This window comes from Meriones unguiculatus, chromosome 11, assembly GCF_030254825.1.
Source record: "Meriones unguiculatus strain TT.TT164.6M chromosome 11, Bangor_MerUng_6.1, whole genome shotgun sequence".
In the NCBI taxonomy this organism is placed as follows: domain Eukaryota; kingdom Metazoa; phylum Chordata; class Mammalia; order Rodentia; family Muridae; genus Meriones; species Meriones unguiculatus.
In genome coordinates this window covers 48,818,653-48,841,625 of record NC_083359.1, presented here as the reverse complement: position 1 = coordinate 48,841,625, position 22,973 = coordinate 48,818,653, and the positions used below count along the sequence as shown (strand labels likewise).

At 45.9% G+C, this 22,973-nt stretch overlaps 1 protein-coding gene across 4 annotated transcripts in view; it reads right to left on the bottom strand.

The window, feature by feature from the left end:
• Snx29 (sorting nexin 29) overlaps positions 1-22,973 on the bottom strand; it is a 423,868-nt gene that overhangs the window by 316,552 nt on the left and 84,343 nt on the right. For all 4 annotated transcript variants that reach the window (XM_060364193.1, XM_060364196.1, XM_060364194.1 and 1 more), the window contains 2 exons: positions 3,296-3,359; positions 1,170-1,298 (listed from right to left, as the gene is read on the bottom strand). In XM_060364193.1, the coding sequence (XP_060220176.1) occupies positions 1,170-1,298; positions 3,296-3,359 (193 nt within the window). The remainder of the gene's footprint in view (positions 1-1,169; positions 1,299-3,295; positions 3,360-22,973) is intronic.

The window sequence follows — 22,973 nt, the reverse complement described above, 5'->3', positions numbered from 1 at the left end:
CTCTTTTCATCCATGTGATAATTCACTGGAGTTTTCTTTTCCCCAGTTTACAACTAAGAAAACTAAAAACTCACTCAAGGTCACATAACTAGCCTAAGCCCACTGCAAAAAACAGCTAAATTCAAAACCACTTTCACAGTGAAAAATGGAAGGAGGTGAAATGAAAAGTGATGTTGTGTCAACTATAAGTGCAGTAGATAAAAATATGTTCACAGGACAACAAACTCAGTTTTAAAAACTTGGATGTTTTCATAGGACTCAGCTTTTTAATTCATCATATTTAATAGGATATAAACATCAGAGAAAAAATTAGTGGCTCTTAGATAAAAATAGGCTCAATAATATTTGTAATTAAGAGAAATGCCACTAGCCTAATTTTTCTCCTATGACATTATAGGATACAATACTTTGCCCTCTGCAAACATAGATGGGAGCAGCACCATTTCCCACAATGATGTGGAGCCCATGCAGCTCAGCACCTGTAAAGGACAAGCCTACACATGCCTGCACTTTGACCAGCAAATCCAGGACCTTTTCCAGCAAACACACCAAGTGGGAACACAATGGCAGGTACTCAGGTTATATGCTTGGGAGTAACACAAGACCAAAAAACTCCTTAATGTCCAGTTACTAGCAGACTGGTCAAACCAATCTTGGTGTAGCCAGACCAGAACACATCAAGCGCTACTAGAAAGAGGATGGTAACCCTGAGTACACCCACACAGAACTCTGCCTGGGATGTAGTGATCCTGCAGAGAAGAGGGAAGAAATACTCATGCATGTATACATCTGCCTCCAGCACACAGAGCATCTCTCGGATTGGTTATAGTTAAGCCAGCAGGGAGCAAACTGAGTGGCAGAGAAAGGAAGAATGTCCATCAATTTAACACCGATTTTTAAACATATGCATAGTATCCCTCATCCAAAGAAGTACATCAAATGAAAATGTATATATGTAATTTCCTTTGGTATTCCTTTTCTGTTTAATTATGAGTGGGTTGTGGTGGCACAAGCCTGTAGTCCCTGTTCTTGGAGGCCAAGGCAAGAAGATTCCAAGTTTGAGGCCCACCTGAGCTACGTTCGTAGCAAGACCTTTCCTCAAAAGCAGAGAAGGTGTGTGTGAGACTGGGGCTATGCATGCTTGCCTCTCCATCCCTTGCCCCATCTACCTTGCCAGTGCCTGGACCTTTGTGGTATGACGCTCCTGCTGCTCAGTCACCTTCCTTTTCAAGGCGTCCACCTCTAGCCTGAGTGCAGCTGAGTGCTCCATCTCACCATCAAGGAGATTCCGCAGTGACCTGGAAAAGAGGGTCCCATGTTCAGAGACTATTCAGCCAACCCATCAGAGAACAATGTAGTTCTTATGCCAGATCAAGTTTCATCACTGCCCACAGGCTCTGCACAAACCACAGTTCTACATCACCTAAGCTGTTATCAGACAGCAAACAAAAGCCAAGAGCCTGGGAGTGATAAAGGCCCTGAGCCCCAGGGCAGGCACCTGTGGTTCAGACTCTTCTTGCTCCTGGGACAGCTGAGGTCAAGGAAACAAGGAGCTCAGCAAATGCCACAGAGGCGCTATTATAGACACTCCAAAGGTTTAGCGTGTTAAACAGAAGTTCTGCACAGCCTCAGTGGGTAAGCGATCTCACAAATGAAGGAATACTCTGCAGCAGAAAAACACAGAATACTTGCTCAGATTCCAGGACAGATGCCTCATCTTGCTTCCACTGCTGCCAATAGAATATATACCAGGACCCACAGTTCACTACCACCTCCATGATAAGCTAGTGTGTAAGGCATTCTATGGCACATATGTTAGACATAGCACAGGCTAAGCTAGCATGTGTGGCATTCTGTGGAGTACACAATAGCATAGTACTACCTGATATTCCTATATATTTTAGCTTTTACAGCATTCTCATATGCATATTCAGTGCTTGTCCCCAGAAAATGACCAGCGTAGCAGTTCTAGGAAGGATCACGAGATACTATCCTAAGGTAAATCAAATACGGTTCTACTTCACTGTGCCTAAATGGCTGTTTCTAGAAAACCAACCGTGGTCTATTTACAGGCCATATTCAGAGGATGCCTGCTATGAACATCAGGATGTTTCAGATACATCAAACCCTGTGGTGCCCCACTGCCACTGTGCTCTACAAGAGCTTGGAGAAGAGTCCCCTCCTGCCGCATGCCACCCCCTGACAGAAACATCCTGGGGGATTCTGTCTGGGAAGAAGTCAAAATACAGTTGCTGTCATTCTTCACAAGGGAAGACAAATCAAGGGCTTCTTTCAAGAGAATCACTCCAGCTGGAGCAAGGAAGTGAACCTTGCAGTGGCAAGAAGCCTCTTCCGTTTTAGAAATTATGCTTCTTTGCCTTCAGATGTCTCCATGAACGACAAAGAGCAGCTTGACAGCTTGACCCAAAATAAGGTCCAAAAGAGAACTGTGACGTTGTTGCCAGCAAAGGACAGAAGGGTGACCTGAACACACACGTGAACCCTCCACCTACCACCTCCCTGAGTCAGACAGCCTACTGGTGCCAAGGACTTTTATGAATAACCACAGGCAAGCCTGCCACTGGCCACTGCAGCCTCAACACAGACTCTGGTGAGAAGAATGGTCAACTTCAGGCATTTGCATGGTGGCAACTGGTAGTATACAGTCTGAGTTTCAATAGGGAAGAAAGAAAAAAAATTAAGAAAACACTTTGCCTCTTGGAGTAGACCACTGGGTTCGGGCTAAATTAAAACAATCCAATTGTCATCTTTTTCCATGTATGCCCAATTTGAGTAGGACAGGAACACAGAATATAGATCCTCAGTTAAAGGTCACTTCAAGGGTGTTTTATGGGGAGTTGAACAGAAGTGGTATGGCATTTGTTCTTGAGGTAATAAAACTATTCTAAAATTGACCATGAATTGTGGATATGTGGATGACATCAGTGAGGGCTATTATTAAAGACTGCTTTTCTACATTCTTCTTGATGAAGGATAGCACCACTTTTGTTGGTTTACCATCCCTTGCTTATGTGCAAGCCACAGCAAATCTACTGAAGTGGTCCATTCCAGAAAAGTAAGAAATCTGTTAAGATCCCAGCACCCATGTCAGACAACTCAAAACTGCCTGTGGTATCTAGTCCCCTCTTCCAGCCTCCACACACATAAGAATTTAAAGTACTAGGAAGGCAAGAAGTTTCCAGTCACAGCTATGGCAGCAAGACACCATGCTCTCCCATCCATTCTCTCCAGAGACAGAATGTCAAAGAAAGAGACAATTGGAGCATAACAGTACCCATTCTCTTCTTCCAGTTCATCCTTTCTGTTCATCATGGCCACGATGGCTTGGCGTAGTTCTTCTGAAGGAAGAGAACAAAACACTTATGAGCAGATGATCCTGCTAAGCTGTCCCCTTGCCTCTCTGCAGTACATGCCATCACAGGTGTTTTGTCTAACTAAGTTCTCTGTTCCTGGCAAGAATTATTTTACAGCCTTAGAGACCTGACAGGCTCAACTGTCACCTTCATCTACCATACAAACAGAAGAGCATGGCAAAATGAGAACCAAAATGTGTGCTGGGAGGAAGGGTGGGTTCCTAACAGAACATACTTAGCTTAGAGTTTCTGATTACTTTCTCAAGTCTCTGTTCATGGACAACATCTATTGTGAACAATGATTCCTTGCAGCTGTTTATCAACCAAGAGAACAGATCAGGTAGTACCAAACTCCATGCTTGCATAAAGACAGTCCATCAGGGTTAGTAAACATCCAGCTCTCCTTCTGAGGTTAACATACAGATGACTGTTCAATACACAGCACACACTGCAGTACTCAGAAAAGCCATGCCTCAGACCCCTTCTACACAGGAAAGCATTCAAGGATAAAAATGATAATACGTAGCCACACTTCCTACCTCCACAAGACTTATCCATCGATGCTGTGTACATAATGAAGGCATAGCCAGACCCTAGCCTATCTTAAGAACTGGAGATGACAGTGTTGTTCTATCTGTGTCTTTGATTTCCCCTATGGTGACTACTGGGAACACAAGACACAAATCACACATCTAGTAGTAGTCTATGACTATGTCTAAGATTATATACTATGTCCAGAACCAACTACATGGGTCCAAGTGATGAGATCATGACAGGTATACTCAAAGGCTCAGTATCCTGCCTTGTGTTTTAAAACCAGAGGTATTAGCCAGGCATGGTGGCACATGTCTGTAATCCCAGCACTTGTGGAGACAGAGGCAAGCAGATCTCTATGAGTTCAAGGCCTTGCTCTACAGAGCAAGACCAGGACAGCCAAGGGTACAGGGAGAAACTCTGTCTTAAAAACAAAACAAAACAAAACAAAACAGAGGTATTGATGATATTGATGATCCTAGCAAACTCCCTCAATTTTAAAATCTTTCATAATACAAAAAGCAGCCAGAAAATGCCTTTCCATTAAAGTTATTAGTAAGAATTAAAAATAACAGGAAAAGGGTCAGACTAGGGAACAAGAGAAAGGTTGTGAATCTATGGCCCAATCAAGCAGCCCTGAGAAACAGAAAGGAGGCCCTAGGGTAAAGCCAAGGGCAGAAAACAGGCAGGACTGAGCCCTGAACAACCAGCCACACTCTGCCTGGAAACACAACAGTCCAGGGCTCATACATTCACTCACTCAAGAACAAGTTCCTTCCAAGGAAAGAGCCAAGCTCCCACCTGGTCTAAGGAAGAAGAGGGTCTTCCAAGGAAGGTTCCCAATGGAGAGTAACAAGCCATGTGAAGCCAATTCAGTGAAGTTTCTAATCTGGCCCTGGTCATCAGGTCCCTGTTCAGAGCCTCACTCCTGAGTCCCAGCCTCTGTGTGGCCTTCAGAAACAAAGGGGAGCAGCATTCTTCTTGCCTTCTGGAATCCAGAGCACCAGATGAGATGGAGACAGAGGTGTCTCTGAGGTAGTGCCTTTCACAGGCTTTCCTTGCATCAGGAAGCAGAGAGAGCTCAAACTGCTGCTAGCACTTAGAATTTTATCCTAAATGATAAATCTATAGAGGAAAAACAAGTAATTTATCCCCAAGCTACTGTGGCCATGAAGGAAAATAGAACAAATTATATTCACTTTTTATCAACAGCAGACAGGATATGCAATCTGGACTCCGTGTTCAGGCCAGGCAGGCTAGTGCTGAGGGCACTGTGGGCACAGACTTGGCTACTCCTCCACCCCAGGACCTGTGAGGATTCTGAATTTTCCTCCAGGCTTTCTCTCTCATTGGAGTTCTTGGCTAGGCCTGAACCACAAAGAGAAAGAATGCTCACAGTCGCCATCTGGAGCTGGAAGACACAGTCTCCTAATTCAGGATCCCGCACTGTTTGCCTGCAGCCAGCCTGTCCTCCTCTCCACTCTGAAGCAACACAGCTAGTTGACCTTCATGTACTGCTTGTGTTGTACCCAAGGTGGGACCAGATTTTGATAGATGACAGAAGGCACCTCCAGCACCAGTATACTCAATAAAGAGTGCCCTGGAGTAGGTAGGTCAGATGTTATCATACTGACAAGCCTTCAGTCCTCCACTCTGCTCCACCCCTCCCAGAGGGCACAGCCAGTCAACATGAGCACAATCCTGAGCATCTGTGTCCAGCACCCTCCCAAGTCACCACAGTGACAGCATCTGCTAGCCTAGACGCCTCCTGAGGGGACCTCCAAATGACTCTAACTGCACTACTGTTGCCCCCTGGTCAGACTTTTCTTTAAGATGTACCTTATTACACAAAGATGTTATCTCACAGATTTCCCGGTCAGAATCCATCTTTCTTCATGTTAAATCCACCACTTGCATTCTAGAAAAACCCGAACTCATATGCCTGTAAGGATATGCCTTTCTTCAGAAGCCTCCCTACTGCTCACGCCCCACAGCAGCTATGGATGTGAAACTGCGAATCCCCTTGGTCTTCCACATGCACACAAAGCACACTGCACATCTCCATTCCGGGGTCCCTTCTCACTGCATGTTCAACTACAGTGTTTGGATTTGATTTCAGAAAAATGAGTGGCAAAGGAGGCCATTCTGATCTAATTTCCATACTTCTAAAACTAACAGCAAAACTCCAAATGACAAATGCCACGTTTTCTCTTATGTGGAATCTAGATTGTAATTTGTGTGTGCATGTGCATGACTGCATGTGTGAGGGGGTCATAGCAAAAGAGAGACTATGAGAGGAAAGGAAGAGAGAAGCAGGGGTGAAAAGGTAATTAACACATGTGACATGAAAGCATGAGGGACTAGTTCAATAGAAGGAGACCAGCAAAGGGAAAATAGGAGAGGAAAGTGGAGAGGGAAACTATAATGATATATAATTATGAAAATTGTACAATGACGCTCATTATGTTATATGCTAACTACAAATGAATAAATAATACACACATAAAGAAATCAAATGACAATAACAGCACTCTCTATGAAACTACAATGCTTTTGCCCAGCAAGCCTTGTTTCTAGTCTCCCAGCCTCCTACTGAGGGCAATCAATACCACAAAGCAAGAAACAGATTGTGACAGTCCCTTCAGAATACCCAATACCTCAAACCTCCACCACCTACGATGGTCAAAGCTGTCCTGGTGGACAGAAGCAAAAGGCAAGAGGAAGCTCAGCTAGGGACTCTAGTAGCTTCCATTCCAGCGACAGAACAAAAACACAGCAACTTGCTGACAACAGGCTCTGGAGCCAGCAGCCCTAAGTTCAAGCCCTGCTCAGCCACGAGTCACAGGTAACCTTGACAGATTTCTGCCTTTGCCAACTACAGGCTGGAATTGTGTCTCATTACCCCAGGGAGGGCTGGTATCAAGCACAGGGCAGCCATTCAGCCTCAGCAGTTACAGGATATAGTCTCTGGAGCCAGGCGCTGACCTCAGATCCCAACCTCCTGCCTGAGCAGCACTGTTTAATGGCCTTCTCTGAGAACCTTAAGGCTGAAATGGGACCTAACAGTCTCTGTTTCATAAAGCATGGGGGCACACACCAATAACCCTAGCATCTGGGAGGCAGAAACAGCAAGATCAATAATTCAAGGCCATCCTTGGCTACACAGGAAATTTGAGGCCAGCCTGGGCTACATGAGACCCTGTCTCAACACCAACAAGAACTAGACAAACCCAGTCACCATCACACAGAATTGCTGTTAGGATTAAATGAGGTTAATGTGCAAATGAGGTGCCTAGGACCCAGTAGCATTTAACAGGTCATTACTGAAGGTCCTCACTACCCTTCCCTTCAATGGCACGGACCAGCAGGTGAAAACTTGGTGCCGGTCATTTATGCTGGGCCCATCTGCGGAGACGCTCTGCATACCTTAACCTTGCGTGATAAAGGGAATTCTTGGAAATGTTCTCTGCTATAGAGTGACAGACCAGATAAAAACGTTCCCCCAAGGGTCAAATACCAGCCAATGGGCAGTGTGGGCACTAGAAGAACAGTGGCAGCCTCTGGTACCCACAGGGGAGCTTGGTTGAAGCTTGCCGTGCAGAAGCCACCATCGAGCAGCAGCAGAGCCTACGATGCTGATGCAACCCAGCCCTGTCACCCTGGCCTGGCCACACCTGCCCACACACTGTGTTTTCAACCTGTGTTTGCATTAACATCAAGGTGACAGACAACAATCACAGTGCAGACAAAGCAGCACTCTGGGGGTGGCAACCTTTTTGAAAGTCCGTCACAGACAGAAGGGCTGTCAGCATCCTCTTGCCTTCCACAGACTCCCACCACTGAACACTGATGATGGTGGGAAAGGACGCAGCTCTAAGGCTCTTTGACAGACTCTAATAAGAAATGCATTCGTGCTGCTCTGCTGGCTGCCCATTCCTTCCTGGATAGCAGTGAGGGAATGTGGTTCCCGTACGCAGCTCTAAGGCTCTTTGACAGACTCTAATAAGAAATGCATTCGTGCTGCTCTGCTGGCTGCCCATTCCTTCCTGGATAGCAGTGAGGGAATGTGGTTCCCGTGTATCATGTGACTACCACCAGCCACCCATCTCAAGTCCTGTGCCTGAGCAAAGGCTCTCCCTAATGTGCAACCTTGTCTCCAGCATGGTGCAGCTCTTTGTTAGTGGAGGCTCTGACTCCCAGCCTCTGTGGAGCCTGGCCATGCCAGGCAGTCCATCTCCAGAGGCTGAAGGGCCCACGGCCATCTCTCAAAGCAGTTCTTCATTTGGCTACAGAACAGTGAGCTGTAAATATAGTCAGACACACAGGAAAAATGACAACTCCAACCATCAGAAATTGATCTGGGATAAAAAGTATTTCCAGTTATTGCACAAAAGATGGCTTTGTCTACAAATGCTGCCAAGGCAAGGAACCATTTTGAAAGCAGAAAGCAAGACTTCAAGCTCTATTTCTGCTATGAGCTGAAATAAATACCAGGCATAAAAATAATTAAACGAGGCAAACGAGGCAATCAAACTATAAATCTATGAGCAAACACTCCTTCAGCTCTCCTGCTATGAAGGCAGAAAAAGGACAGCCAGACTCACCTTAGTCTCTGCATATCAAGGGCCACAGAAATGAGCAAGCTTATCAAGCACAGGCAGTTGATGCAGGCTTCATTCTGGACACCCAGGCCTCAGCTCCCCAACCCCCAGGGAGAGCCGCTTTGCCTCTCAGCTTGCTCAGCAGAAGAACCTTGGCAAACCCCTTAGGATGGGGCAGGGCAGAGGTCTGTGAACCATTCCATGAGAACCCCACTCCTTCCCCCTATGCTCACCCAGCTGCATACTGTCCACAGTTTCACCACATGGCAGCACGTGCTGCCCCCTCTCCACCTCAACCCTGCCTCCCCAATAAGAGGTGAAGGGAGCTCTCTGCAGCTATGCATGTGGCCCTATGGCCCACTGGCTGTGTCGAGACAAGGGAGCAGAAAGGAGCTTTGGTAAGAAAGAGCTTGGCTAATTGTGGTGACTCTCTTCTTTAAATGCAGCAGCAGGGAGGCAGAGGCACAGCTCTATGGGTTCAAGACTAGCCTGATTGTTCCTTTTATCTGACTATATCAAACTTGGCCCCCTTACCTGCCTCTGTGTTTTAACACATGTTCCTGAAGGGCCTATCTGAACCCCAATTCAGAGCTGCCCTTCAAGCCTCCTCTCAAGGTGCCCTCCTCTGGTTCACCTTTGTTCTTTCACTATGAAATCACAGGCCTGCCCTACCTTATTCCCAATCCAGCTCCCAAACTCTGTTGCGACAGACCTCCAGCCCATCTATACCAGGAAGACACTGATGACAGCTGCCTCCAATTGAGTCAATCATATAGAATTTTCTCAAAATGAATTTTTTATTGTCTATAATTGTCTATAATGGGAGAGATAAAGGAAGTGGAAATAGACACATCTGGCCAAAGAGCACCTAGTTCTAAGTCAGTCCACAGGTCCATGAGCTAAAAGCTCATTTGCCAAGAGGCCAAGTTGGCATTGACATCCTTACAGGAGAAATTAAACTGCCAGACAGTTTGCTCTGGTTCTTCAGTCACCAGGTCAGAGACTAAATAGGGCAAATGCAAACACTAGCACATAAAGCCCTCTGATTAGAGGCTTCATTCAAAGTCCAGAGAAAAGGTAAAGTGTCACACATGAAGCTCACAGCCTCACACTGAGGCAAAGCTGCAAAGGAATCAAAATTGAAGACAATCTGTATTGATTATCTTAAGTACTGGCAGGGCCTCCTGAGGAACAAAGTTACCATGACAGGTACCTAAAGGGGCAGGAGCAAAAGGTGCTCTTCAAGGCTGACTTGAAGAGACCACACAGCTACAGAAACAGAGCAACCATAAAGTATGTCTTCAGCTATCAGGCTCCTGTGAGTTCCAGTGCCTCTGTCTTACTGGAGTGGGCCTGCATCTGCTCATCATCATCTGGATCCTTCTTTCTAAGCTACACACACACACACACACATATCTATTTTCTGGTGGAGGCTAGCTGTTCAAACTCTAGGCCACCAAAGCCTCAACCCAGCCATCCTAAGAGTCTGTGGAGAATGGGGGACCCAATACCTAACAAAGAACCTGACCATGGCACACACTTGTAAGCTATTACATGAATCAAGGGTCAGGTGAAGAAGTGAATTAACAAAGTAGTAAACAGCTTACTGTGGCCCACTGCTAAACCTGCCCTCAGCTCCAGGAACTGATTGTCAAATGGGCTGGGCAGAAATGTCAATTGCCTTTAATAACAAGCTTAAGGCCTCATCCAAGAACACTAAACACCAGGTTCACAGCTGTAATTTCCTGCCCCGCTGACAGGCATTCATGCCCAAGTACAGAGTTTACCATCCCGAGTCTGTGGTACGTGATATATACAACAGGAAAGGAGGTGGAGCAGCAGGAAGGGGTGAAAAGTTCCTGCATGTCATTGCCCTGACCTAAAGCTCATGAGTGAGGCAACAAATCCATGCCCATTTCCCCACCCAAAAGGGACACAGGACCCCTCAATATGATTTCAAAATGCTTAGAACAAGAACCCAGCTCAACACACAGGGACTAAACTTGGGCAGAGACACAGAGACCAACATCACTGGCCTGTTCACATAAAGAATTCCAGAGTTACTGAACAAATTGCAGTGTGAGGGAGAGGACCTGAGGCTATCTGGTCTTACAATCCCTCTCTAGACAAAAAAGGAAATGATGACTATATGTTGAATACACAGAGCATATCTAGATATGGATTCATATGTGCACACAGACAGGCACATGTGTAACTTATTAGTGTGTTAATTCTAGCTTTATAAGACATCTTTCTCATAGACTTTCAAGAGACTGTCACAAACACTCCCCTGAGGCCCATACTTGGTTATATTTAAAGAGAAAGCTCATGAGACCATGTGTACAGATATAAAAAATGTTCTTCTATGGGAATACACTTAACCTACATCATTGTTTTGAACTTAACATGGTGCTTCTTATATCACTGTCTGCCTGCCCACTCCCTTTTATCTACCAGAGAAAGGATAAACTATACTGAGCTTCAAAATAGAACTTGAAATTAACCTCAGGCCCATTCCAGCTTTTTCTTCCATTTCTTCCTCTTGCATCCTTCTTCATCCCCTCCCCACCTACAGTTTCAGTCAGTATCTCAGGCCAGTTCCAAGTGCTGAGATGGCCAGGAGCCAGCACATGGGGCTTTCTGTGTGCCCAGCAATGCACAAGGCTTCCAGACGATTTCTCTAGGTGAGAAGTGGTAGCAGCAGAGATACTCATATCCACAACACAGAAGATGAGACAGAGGATACACAGGGACAGGAACTGACCCAGGTCATACAGCTAGTAAAGGGAGGGGCACAGAACCCTAAGGCAGGCTGCCTAGTCAAGCCTGTCCCCTGACATGCACAGTAGCTGAGTATGGGGCTCACTCCACCCCATCACCCCACCCATCAGCTAGAGGGCTCCACCAACTCTTCCAATTGCCCTCCATCTGCCTTTAGAAAATCAGAGGTCTGATGAACTCCCGGCCCCAGCCAGCTTGAAAACAATTACTTCTGTGTGATCAGAATTCATAAAGGTTTTAGAAACCCATGGTAGCAGGTGGAAAATGTAAGGCACAGAAGAAGGAAGAAAGTCATCTTCTAACTTCTTGAGAAAGTCCCACACCCTCATCCCCTCCATCAGTCATCACATTCTCTTCCAGGTAAGCATGTCCACATGTACTCACACACAGAGTATTTGTCTCCAGAGACATAGAGTACAAATCTTAAGGCCGGTGCCCTGGAAATCAGGATAGAGGTGTGCTTACAATGAGAAGAACACAGGCCCTCCAACCCCTAAGCCTCCGAAGCCACTTTCTGCCCACCTCCTCCTTGTTAACATGTATGGACTGTGTCTGTCCCTTAGTTCATTATGACAAGAGAAAATCCTACTAGTACAGGCTCCTGTCATGGTGTCTCCAGGGACAAGGTGGCCATTGAGTTGTATCTTACATGGGAAAGTCCCCTTAACCAAAGGAATAGATTTCCTTTAAAGGCGGGGGTGGGGGTGGGTGGGAAGTAAACATCAGGATCTGAGTCCCAGAACCCATGTAAAGCCAGATGAGATGAGGCAACCCACATCTCATCTGTGTAACATAGCACTCTTGTGGTGAGATGGAAGGTAGAGATTGCAGAGACCCAGACGCTAGCCTGGTGGTCAGTACCTAAGAAGAAAGAGACTGTCACAAATAAGTTATATGGCAAGGACCAGCGTCTGGGTTGTCCTCTGTCCTCTACAAGTCACCATGCTGTGTGTGCACTTACACATACACACATCATCATCATCATCATCATCATCATCATCATCATCATCAATATCCCCAGAAGTCTCCAAGAATTCAATGTAATGCCTATTCCTTTCTGCCACCAGGCAGCCTGTTTCCCACATAATCACTGCTCTTTTTTCCTTAACCACTTTATTCCCAACTAATCTCTGGCCTGTGAGTTTGTACTCAGGCTTGGTTTTCATCTCTCTAATCACCAGGACAGTTCCTTCAAATTCTAGATAAGACAGGACAACCTGGGAAAAGACAGGCAAGCATGAGGTCCTCAGAGGGATGTGGGCACAGAGAAAGAGCCACTGTCCTAGGTGGGGTATAGTGCAGGCTGCCACCATTTCTGACAGCTCTGAGAAGTTGGAACCCATGCTTCCCACAGAGCTGAGCCTGACCTGCTGTTAGCAATGGTCTTCACATACAGCTCTGATAACTGTGCTGTGAACCACCACTGTGGAACTAACTCCCTGCTGCAAAGCTTGAGTTCCTGGCCCCTTGATCAGTACCAAAGTAAGAAGCACACATGTGCCTGACCTTTTTAATAACACACCATTCTGCACTGTGGCAGATTTGTCAAACATACAGAGCTAGATGGGGCCTATGTCAGAGTCACCAAGTATCCTGGGGTGACTCCCCCAAGAATACTGTGGCACACAGAGTACCGATATTCCACCCAGAAAAGGCTAGAGAAGATAGCACCTAGGACTGGGAACTGAGGAAAGCAGAGACCCAGACTAAGGGAGTATTTCCTTCACTTTTAATATTTTATTCCTATATCTGTTTATATACATACACATAGTCTCAGTGTCAAAAATCAAGAAATAATCTTTTAAAAGACTACTAAGAGAAGGGACTGGAGAGATGGCTCAGCCATTAAGAGCACTAGCTGTTCTTCCAAAGATCCTGAGTTCAATTTCCAGCAACCACATGATAGCTCACAACCATCTATGGTAAGATCTGATGCCATCTCCTGGCATGCAGGCAGACACTGTATAAATAATAAATAAATAATAAATAGGTGGCATGCTCCACCACTATGGCTCCATATCTTGCATCTTTGCTTCAGTCCATCTAGTGGTATGTAGCTCACTGTCCCAAAAACTATTCACCTGTTATTCTTTAGAAACAAAAAGTTAAGAAAAGTTTGGCAGGTGGTGGTGGCACAGGCCTTTAATCCCAGCACTGGAGAGGTAGAGGCAGGCAAATCTCTGAGTTGGAGGTTAGCCTGGTCTGTAGAGTGGGTTCTACAATAGCCAGAGCTATACAGAGAAACCCTGTCTCAAAAAACAAATTAGCCTGTTTACAAAAGTAAACAAAATATTTTACTATCTCAAAAAAAGGCTTCTATTTTACTATCTAAAGTTTTTAAGAATGAGATAGGTAGTTCAGCTTTTTAGAAGTATTCACCAATCTAAAACCATGATATTTGCTTGGAATCAATTAAAAAAAAATAAAGCAATGTTAAAGGGCCACTTAAAGGAGTGGATGGAGGCAGCATAACTCCATTGTTGTTGCAGTTGCTTTTTTTTTAACAGTTTATTGAGATGAAATTCACATGACATAAAACTGGCCATTTTAAAGTGAGAATCTAGTATTGTTGAGTAGTCATCAGCATATCTGTGTGGGACATCTTTCCAACCCAAAACAGAACTCACTGCCTGTTAAGCAGGTGTTCTTCTCCCCACCCCCACCCATCTCAACCTTATACACCCACCCTAGGGATTCCAGTCCCTAAGGAAATCCAACCTGTAATCGTTTGTACGTGGCTTCTTTCTCTTAGCACGTTTTCAGAGCTCACTCAGATGAAGCAGGCTTAGTTTCTCCATTCCTTTTCAGGGCTGGATAGCATTCTATCCTATGATGAGGCCACTGCCGGGCATGTGGTCATCTACTGCACAACACCTGTGCTATGGTAAAAAGTGTTGGACTCTATCTTCAGTATGTCCTTTGTTGGCATACTCCAGGGTGGGAATGGTGCCCTATATTTAACTCTTGAAGATCACCAGTTACTTCTACAATGGGAGCATACAGGTTTTTGTCTTAAGTCACTGCATCTTACTTATTACGTGTTCAGAAATTCATGTGGTAGCTATCAGTGCCCCCACACAGCCAAACATCTTTCACCATGTTCACTTCAAATTGTTTTTTAACGTTTATTTATTTACTTATTATATTTATGTTTTATATTTATAATTTTATTTATTATTTATACAGTGTTTTGCCTGCATGTGTACCTGCACACCAGAAGAGGGCATGAGATCTCTTTATAGATGGTTGTAAGCCAGCATGTAGTTCCTGGGAATTGAACTCAGGACCTTTGGAAGAACAGGCAGTGCTCATAACCTCTGAGCCATCTCTATAGCCCCCTTCAAATGGTTTTTAACATTAGAGATCAGGCTGAAGTTGTGGATAGGAGGTGGATAGGAAAGGTGAGAACACCCATTCCCAGAACACTGCTGTAAAGGCTAACCAGTAAACACACCAGGCTTTCCTCTGCACTTTATCACTGTGTGCAGAGGAGCAAGTCAGAGCAGAAGTATGTCCCAAAGTATGGCTTCAATGAGAGATATGGCAGACACCAGAAAAGCACCCGGGATTAAGGTAACAAGAAGAATACAAGTTCGAACTAGACAGTGCCACATTCACAAGAAACTATGAGAAGCTGAAACTACCCACTAACCCCTGAGAAATAGCTAAAGCAATGGCAACATGAAGAGGATGGTGCATCTTAAAAAGGAGGAGCCACCCTACTGCCCTACCATGTGATTGTACTCAGTATATATGCAACACAACATACAACACACACACACACACACACACACACACCACGTTAATCTGAGTGAAGAATTATACTATGTGCCAGGACCAGCAAAAACTCATCTGAATCTGTGGATGGATCATGTCCTTTCCCACATGCCCCCACCTTGGCTTGAGACTTCACCCTGGAGAGTTTGAGGAACCACTTTGAGCAAACAGTGCTGGTGCAAAAACCTCACAGTGAAGGGATCTGAAACTCTCCATAGGCTTATAGAAACACACTGAAGGCAGAGGCTGCCTAGCTTGCCTGGTCAAATACTGCCTGTTTCTCTAGCACCAGCCATCCTAGTAGCATCACTGACAATCACAGGCTACTGTCATCAAGGAACAAAGGACACTACCCCCAAATCCTGTCTCTGCATCTCTCCTGAATGCAGGAGCCCTCCAGAGGCAGGAGTGGCTGTGCAGAGAAAGGAAGCGTCCCTGGCACAGGCCCTTCTGTGGCACAGGAAAGGATGGCCCCTCCCCTCTCACCCCATTCCCCACCCCCATGACAGCACAGAAAGAGAGCAGAGAGTGGCACACTCCAACTGAATGGCAGGCTGCACATTCCTTCCCTCTGCAAGGCTGTTCCCAGGAGCTGGCTGACTCAATCCGCAGGACCCAGGCACTGGTGTTTTTGTTTAAAGCTCCTCAGCAGAGGCCAATGTACAACCAAGCCTGGGAAGCACAGGTGTAGGATCCCCAGAAGCGGAGGGCTCGAAACAACTGGCAGTGGGGGTGACCACTGTCCCCAACAATCAAAAGTTCCTACAGTGGGCCAGAGTAGAGAAGAGACATTGCGTCAACCATCCTCAAAGACAAACACTGGTAACAATCTTCAGAGACACACACTGCTACTATTTCTATTTTCCAGATGAACAGACTGAGGCTCAGGGATAAGAAGGTCAGGGTCACAGCTAGGACCACAGAGGCCCAGTTCTCCACTCATGCTATGCAGCCAGAGGAAGGAGGCCCCTGTCCTTGGTCCTCATAAATTACTGTACTTTCTCTGGAAGACGTTTGAAATTTGACAAGTGTACCCTGTTACGGTCTGGATCTTAATTTACCCCAAAGATTTAAGTGTTGAGGGCTTGGTGCAGAGTGCAATAGCTAGAAGGTTCTGGACCCTCTGAGAGGTGAGATTTAGTGGACAGAAGTTTGATAACCAAGACACATGCCCTGAAGGGACACTAGAACCCCAATGCCTTCCTTCTCTCCTTGTTTCCCAGAGGTGAGCAGCTTCCTGCACTTCAGACTCCCACTGCAATACTGCAACACTGTGTCTAGCCACAGACCGGAAGACTACAGTCAAGCAACCATGAACTGAAAGCTTTGAAACAGTGACCCTAAAACAACCTTTCCTTTACCATTTTCTTATTCAACAGCTAGTATTTCATTCAGATAGCAGTCTCATTACATTCCAAAAACATTCAAATAACAACTCAAATAAAGTCAGATGTTAAAGATTGGTCTTCAAAGATCATAGCCAATGATGCCACATTTGCCTACAATCTCTCCAATATAAACCTACCTCCACACCTTGGTAGCCACCAGACCATTCAAGCATAGTTTTCTTAACTGTAAGGTGTTTGAAGCTACCAGTTTTACCATTTTAAATTATCTTTTCTGTAGGGAATTCAACAGGGGTTGGAGGAAACACCTCAACCTTGGCATACTACCAAAATGTGATCAACGAAAACTTCAAGTAAGTCACAGCAGTACTGGGGCACTCTTCTCCTCACCGTTATGAATGGAATTGGCCATGGTCTAAAGTGAAAAGTTCATCTCCCCAAACCACCAGCACCTTCACCATTTTTTTATATATGCGTGGTGTGTCTCTGTATGTGTACTCTAAGTGTGCATATGCATGAACTTATCTGTGTGCACGCATGCGTATGTGTGTACAGGTGCACAACTATGCACAGACAGACCAGAGCTGACATCAGGATTCTTCCTCAAGTCCCCTATATTTCTTTTTTTTTCTGTTTTGTTTTGTTTTTTATTTTTTTTTTCAAGACAGGGATTCCCTGTTATAGCTTTGGCTGTCCTGGACTTGCTTTATAGACCAAGATGGCCTCAAACTCGCAGAGATCCACCTTGCCTCTGCCTCTCTGAGTGCTGGGATTAAAGGTGTGTGTCACCACTCCCAACTCCACTGTATTTCTTGAAACAAGATCTCTCACTGATCCTGGAGCTTGCTGATTCAGCTAAGCTGGCTAGCCAGTGAGCTTCAGGGATATGCCAGCCTCTACTCCCTATTATAGGAATTATAGAAGTGTGCCAGGATGCCTGGCTTTTCTGTGAGTTCTGGATATCTGGATTCTGGTTCTATGATAGTGCAGAGTCACTTTCATGGCTGAACCATCTCCCTCACAACCCTCCTTCTTAAGAAGCTGTCTCGGGTACCACGCCACAGTACTACGGGAAAGCTGACCAACACGTAGTCTAATAACACACAGGCAAGCTTCCTTAATCCTCCCAGGCTAGTTTCAAATCTGTGCACTGGAACTGCAGCAGCAGCAGCAGCAGTGCCACAGTACTAAAGGGGCAGAGAGCACTCAGCAGAAGCAGGCAGGCACACTGTGCTGAGAATGGAAGGATAAGGAAATAGAGAGGTGGCCTTGGCTTCCAAGTGTACCTCTGCACATGCTGATTTTGCACCATGCTAATCTTGAAGAAGAAGGCTGGATCACAGCAGAATTGAAAAAAAAAAAATAGCAAATTCCTTATTTTTGGGTACTGGTGGCATCCCTCCTACAATGGAAAAACCATGAGACATTCCTTTAATAACTGCCAGCAGACTGTGTACCATGTGCCAGGTACTGAGTGACACTGAATCTCAATTATTCCCAAACCACCTCCCAAAGCAAGACTGGGATCAACCCTACTCTACAGGTTAAGAAAGCTGGAAGTCAAGAAGTGACTTGGTCAAGGTCGTAAAGGAATGGTGACATAGGACTAGGAACACAGGCCATTTGACAGAGGAACCCACAGCCCCAGGTATGGTTGGTGTGTATGCATACATGTGTGTATGCCCAATACCACAGTTGCATTCCAGAACAAAGGGGGGGCAGGCTCTCTAATGGCTTCAGTGGAGTTAACATTCTTAAGCCTCAGATGTCAAGTGGAGTCCTCCTGGTCACAGGTCATGGGCATGTTTTGCCTAGCTCTACTCTTCCACTTAGCAGAGCCTTGGGAGGAAGACTGGGAGAGAAATCAAACCCAAAGGTCCAGTGCTTTAAATGCAACTGTGCTGCAAGTGTTGTCCCTTATTTTACTTAGATCGGCTTGTCACTTGGAACCAAACAAGTTACACCTCATATGGCACAACTTGGATGTCACACTGAGTTGGCACTGAAGTCAACATGGTCTGTAATGAAGGATAAATGGAGGGTGAGAAGAATGACCTCATTCCTGTTTGGGGCCACAACAAGTGGCAGATGGGGATTGGGAAGCAGATGCTAAGTACAATCTGCTTTGTTTTTTTGCACCCAGGGCCTCAGATGTTCAATTCATAAATGAGCAAGTCGGACCAACTGACCCACCAAGAAGCCTCCAGCTCTCAAATGCAATGACTCCCCAGGAGCAGATGAAACTGTGGATATGGTGTTCAAGGATCTCCTCCATCTGCTCCTGTCTTCAGCTGGACAACCAGCGGAGTATGACCAGAAAAACACATGGCTCTGACTTGACCACAGCTGCCAGTCTGCCATGGCCCAGGGCTGCAATGCCAGCATCTGTTGTGAATGAGCTTCATGCATGGTTGAATGATGGGGTTAACCCATGGCACAGAAGACTAACTGCATGTGAGAACTCATGAATAATTAGGATGCTAAGCTGCACAGCTTCCACCCACCCTCAGGCTATGGTATCACACACTGGCAACTCTCACACAGATTCATACATAATCTGCAATTAATTAAAAGCACCCAGCTACTGGGAGGGCCAAGACAAATCCCACTGTGAAATTTCAGCAGAAAATCACAAAGCCCTTCTATCAATATGGATGGGCTATAAACCTCATCCCAGCACACCACCTGTGCAGCTGTCAGTGCCCCACCTGCCTTTGCTGAGCCCTGGTCTGGGAACAGGGTGATGGTATCTTCTGCTTGCCTCCAAAGTTAAGAAGAGGAGTTGATGGGGGAAAAGTGAGTAAGGAGCCTACTGTGTGCCTTCAAAATTATAGAGGTGACCTGAGGGAAAGGAGCATGGGCTGTTTTATATAATGTAGAGTGCTAAGCTACTGTCACCACTCCTCCATTTTCTCCCTCCTGGGAAGAATGGAAGGGATGAGGAGGCAGCTCCGTGGACTTAAAAGTGGAAGCAAGCCGGGTTCACTGTTGGATCTGGAGGTAAAAGACTACCCGCAGGCTGAAACCCAGGTTTGGGGAGGTGGAGCCTTTGTGATTATGGCAGAGATGAATCACTGTGAGTGGGTCTTGAAGATGGTAACTTTCTGTCTCCCACCCCAGCTCTCTGCTTCCTGATCACCAGGATATGAACAAGCCACGCCACAAATCCCCACTGCCATGAATAAGCCTCCCAGCCATCACCTCTTCTCCCATGATGGCCTGAGACCAGGAGCAAAAACTGTTAAACTGTTTCTATCAGGCGTTGTGCCATAGAGATGAGGACAGCTACCTAACAAGTCACAGAAGCAGAGTCCAAACGACACTCAGAGCACAGCTGCCAGCAAACAATAGAACCCACCAGGAGCTCCAAGCACCCAGAGTTTGTCAAGCTGCCCACAGCCAAATGCAGCAAGCACTTCACCCAACACTCTGATGACCTCCAGCATGGTGTAGAATAGCCAGGACGCTCTCATGAGGCAGGAGGGAGCCCTGTGTCCAGCGGCCTGCACCCCTCTGTCTGTGCTGGGCACATAGCTGTGCTCCTGAGCTAAGGGCTGTAGGTTACCCAAAGGCAGTACACTAGTTACACTCATGTTGGTACAAGAGTGTAACTAGAAGTTGAACAACTAGTGACATTTAGTGTTCATGGACTTAATACCACTACTGCTGTCCTACTATCACGGGATGACAGTCCTTCCTTCCATGCTGTGACAAATGACCATCCACTCAATGGCTTTTTAGCAGCAGTTTCCCAGGCCCTACATGAAACCCCAAAATACTCTCCATGTTTCCTGGGGTCTCAGAAGGGCCTCTCCCTCACCAGGCTTTCCTAAAGCAAACTCACACACAGCATTACAACCAGTTTGTGGGGGGAGGGGAGGAGGAGAGAGGGAGACTGTTACAAAACACTGCAGCACATGGGCTCTCCATTCTCCACACTACAGGACAGGTTAACACTTGCTCTCCCAGTTTACCTTGAGCTAGGAGGGCCAGGGGACTGAGTTCTGATCAGTGAGACACAAAGGGAAGCTGGAGGTAGACCAGAAAGAGGATCTTGTTTTCTTGATAGAATAAAGTACCAAAACTCTGCCATTCTTCTTGCTTTCTGCTGAAAACAAAGTCTATATCAGCAGGAATGGCCTCCATCAGATTAGCAAAAGGAAAAGCTCAAGGAGGAACCTGGAGAAAGAAACTGAACGGTAGCCATGGGGAACACTGCTTACTGGCTTGCTTCCTTTGTGCATCTACCTTCCTAGTGATGGCATCTCCTACAGTGGGTGGACTACTTCCCAGGGGAATGAAGTGCAGCAGCCTGACCCCAGGCAGAAAGAAGATTGCTCCCAATCTCAATCCCACCCTGTCTCCTCTTCCATCAGAGCTTCCCAAAGAGTGCCAGACTGGGACAAAAGCATTCCATTACCTCTGCCTCCAGGAAGGCTTTCCCTGTTCTAAGGACTGTTCAACAAGAGCTCAACCTGGGGAGGACCTGCCTGCCACCTCAGCTGCAGTGGTGCATAACTGTCCTCTTTTTATTGCAGACAGTAATTGATACATCAACAAAAAACAAGCCTGATGGTGGTGGCACACACCTTTAATCCCAGCACTCAGGAAGCAGCAGCAGACAGACCTCTGATTTGGAGACCAGCCTGGCTTACACAGTGAGTTCTAGGATAGCCAGGGCTACACAGAAAAACCCTATCTCAAAAAACAAAAACAAGAAACCTCCAAGGCACCACACTGACCTTCCCTGTTTTCCTTTGTTTTTCTAGCAACATTTTCTACTATTTCTGGGAAATATTTCCTAAAATATGTCTCAATCTCCTTCTGTGGCCTTAAGATTCCATCAGTAGTCGGATAAATCCAATCACTTGGAACAATTTTTCCACTCCTCATGAAGAACTTCTGATAGATCAAAGAGCAGCTCCCTGCAGAGACACCCTGAGGACACTGAGGTTCAAACACCAGTGTAGGCCTGGCATGGGCAATCAACACACACGCAGAAGCAGACTACTCACCCTCTACACAGTGCTTTGATTCTCATTTGCTCGCTTGATCAACAATTATTCAACATTTTCAAGGTGTCTGGCACTGAACAAGGGGCTGGCAGCCCGTGATGTACAATGCTGTACATGTTTAACAGAAGTGTAGGCCCAAGTTTGAATTCTGATGCTTTCCTAGGGTAGCATTTCTACATATGATAGTCTCTTTATGCTGGGCAACAGCCAAGCATTACCATAGGCTATGCCACTATTCTATGGCCCTGGTAAGTTAGGCTTATTAAATGCTTCTGCTATCATAATGAAGCTATCATAATTCAAGGAGCATCTGTGAATTAAAGCATGAGAAATGAGAATGTCCACTGATCTCTGACCCTTGCTCTCAGAGAGCCTGGAGGCATGTGAGGGAAGACCACCAGGCAAAAATACAGACATGAGCAGACAAAGGAAGTATCACTAAAAAGCCTGAGGGATGAAAGATCAAGAAATTTTTCCTGGGCTAAGGATGGGGCTAGGTGATATAGTACTTAGAGAGGGAGGGACTCTCAGAGTACCTAAATGGTAAGGGATTAGGTCCCAAATGCAAATCACATCTTACTTTTCCAGTGCTACTCAGTATTGGCCAGGGATAAACAAAACAAATTTATGTTAGCCAAGCATCTCTGTCCCCAGTGAAGGCAGGAGACATCATACAGCCTCTCTCCTCTTTCCAGCTAGTTAGATGGAGGTGTCTGCTCTGTCCCTGCACAGGGGCTGCAAGCTATGAAGATGGATGGCAGGGGGACAAACAATCAGTCTTCATCAACTCCTACGCAAGGCTGACAGGATACCCACTGCTGAGCTCTCAGGGTTGGCTCCCAATTTCTTCATCCAATCACTGACTAGGCACCAACACCAGGAGAAATTTGCAGAATTTTTTCTCCAGGGTAATCATTCCACTTCAAGTAATATGGCTCATCACTGTGACAGGCCACAATGATGAGCTCAGGGCCTTCTAGAAATAGTCATCAGAACCCTGGCCACCACTAGTGTCATCTCCTCAGTTTTCCATCATTAACTCAGCACCTGAGAAAAGACATCTTCCTGTGTGAGTCACCACAACCACTTAGGAGACAAAAGTCAACTTTATTCTAAATGTTTAAGCTTTAGTAAGGATTTGTGGATGGGTGACTGTTGGCCTTTCCCAAAGTGCACTGTAAAAAAAAAAAAATTAAAAAAAAAAAAAACTCCCAGAGTAAGCATCCATCTCTTTCCTCTATAAATAAGCTGGGACTGAGTAGAAAGAAGCCTTTAACAAGGGGCAAGGGAGATGGCTCAGGCAGCAAGTGCAAGGACATGCCTTCAATGCCCAGACCCCAAAAAAGCAAAAACAATAGTGATGATATGGTTGTAATCCCAGAACTAGAGAAGTAGAGACACCAGAACTCCTGGGACCCACTTCATGGGCCAGTCTAGCCTGCTTGACAAGCTCCAGCCAATGAAAGACCCTGTCTCAGAAAACAAGGTGGGCATGCTAGTGTGGATGAGGAACAGTCCAGGAGTCCTCAATCCTACACAAAGAAC